Genomic DNA, 2,022 nt, shown 5'->3' with positions numbered 1-2,022 from the left:
GACAAAAGGAGTTCGTGTCGTTTGTCTATGGGCGGGATAGGGGTTGTTACAAATAAATAAGTCGTCTATGTTTGGAGGCAAATTATCACTGTAGGTCGATACCTGCAAGAGAAATGTTTAATTTACGCGATAATGATGGACGCTCAGAACAATCGGGCCCATAATAAACTCGGCTGGCAGGTAAACTGTGCAGGCTAATTGGGAATTTTCCGGCGACTTTCATGCGATTTTTGTTACACTTTCAGGTCGTCGCAAACCCTTGAGATGCTTAACTGTGGATACTCTGCAAACTTTTTGACGCTGGTTCGTGCCCCGTTTGAAGCACATCTTTTTTTTTTATTAATCATATATTTTTTTAATTTTCAACTATATAACAATGAAAATCTATTTAAAATATTTAAAAATATTTCTCCAGTCAAGCATCTTAGTCACTGCACCATCGCACCTCTTGGAAATACCGCTGCTGCTTCTGAATATAACGCACATAGCACCTTTAATTTGGTGACTTATTTTTGTTTTTCTATTCTATACGCCGTTCTATTCAACATAGAATTGTTTAAAACCATAGAATATAGTTATCCATTAAAGGGAATACAAAAATTCAGAGTATAAGTTGCTTTTTCACGTGAAAAACGCAGAAAATATCGGTTTTGATTTTTGCCACTACGGCGCACCCTGCCAAAAAATGTGAAAAAATTCAGGGACATAACCATTGCATCGGAGGAAGAAAAAAAAGTGATTAGAAATATTATCCACGAGTTTTACGTGGAGAAAAAAATTGTGCCGAGTGCTCCGAAATTGTTAGCCGCGATAAGGGAAAAAATTGTTTTCCCATGGGAATTAGACACGTTACGCCAGTTATTAAAGAGCATGGGATACACGTGGAAAAAAAGTGTTAATATCAGAAAGATATTAATTGAAAAGCCAAACATTGTTGCCTGGAGAGGGAAATATTTAAAGGCAATTAATCAGTATAGAAAGGCAAACAGAAATATTATTTATATTGATGAGACATGGGCTGATAATACCTTGTCTTTTGGAAAGTGCTGGCAGAGCGAAGAAACACTTGGTATTGTGAAAAATATGAGTTCTTCTCACCGATATATAATTGTCCATGCTGGTGGGAAGAGTGGATTCGTCAACAATGCACTGTTGATGTTCAAAGCGAACAGCACAAGTGGCGACTATCATGGTCAAATGAATGCCATTAATTTTGAAAAGTGGATGACTGAAAAACTTTTGCCGAATATCGCACCGAATAGTGTTATTGTGATGGACAATGCCCCATATCACTCTATTCAATTGAATAGGCCACCATCGAAGTATGCAAGGAAGAGTGATATGATGGACTGGCTTCTTCGGAATAACGTACCGTATTCCGAAGACATGAAGAAATATGAATTAGTGCACTTGATAGAACAACATAAAGGTCCAGAAAAAATATTTAAAGCGGATGAAGTGCTGAAATGCCATGGACACATCGTGCTGCGGTTACCACCGTACATGTGCGATTTAAATCCGATTGAGTTGGCCTGGGCACTAATAAAACGGAGAATTCGCGAAAGAAATCCGTCAACTTTAGCAGTGGATGAATTGCTAGCGCTTGCGGAAGAAGCGGTAAATCGGACAAGTGTTAGTGAGTGGGAAAATTTTTGTCGCCACACAGAAGATTTGGAAAAGAAGTATTGGGAAAAAGACAATTTGTTGGAGGATGCCATGGATGAGGTACTATCACAAATTTTGGATAATTCCGAAGACAGCGAAGACAACAGCAGCTCCTCCGAAGATGTGTAAGGTAGAATACCATTTTTATAATTTTTACAAAATGATAATGATACTGTAAAATGTAAGGAAAGATTTTTGTTCTATTCATGGTTAGTATTCTGAGCGCGCGGTTACGCCAATGTCACTAACTCTTGTTCTATCCTACTCTATCTCGGTACGTTTCGTTCGCGTCCTTCGTCGCGTGATGGAATTGTAGTAGTGAGCGCTCCAGCCAATAGCGATAATACGTGTGAGGAC

General features: G+C 38.7%; 1 protein-coding gene across 1 annotated transcript; it reads left to right on the top strand.

Annotated features, from left to right (window-relative positions):
• The first annotated feature begins 1,083 nt into the window (after positions 1 to 1,083).
• On the top strand, positions 1,084 to 1,794 carry LOC122404027. Its single transcript, XM_043407878.1, has one exon. It carries the CDS (start codon positions 1,084 to 1,086, stop codon positions 1,792 to 1,794), a length of 711 nt encoding a protein of 236 aa, XP_043263813.1.
• Positions 1,795 to 2,022: the final 228 nt, after the last annotated feature.

This window comes from Colletes gigas, unplaced genomic scaffold (assembly GCF_013123115.1).
Source record: "Colletes gigas isolate AHSC1104 unplaced genomic scaffold, ASM1312311v1 Colletes_gigas_Sc00095, whole genome shotgun sequence".
NCBI classification, from domain to species: Eukaryota; Metazoa; Arthropoda; class Insecta; order Hymenoptera; family Colletidae; genus Colletes; species Colletes gigas.
Note: the sequence above shows the minus strand (reverse complement) of the source record. Positions and strands in the feature narration are given on the sequence as shown.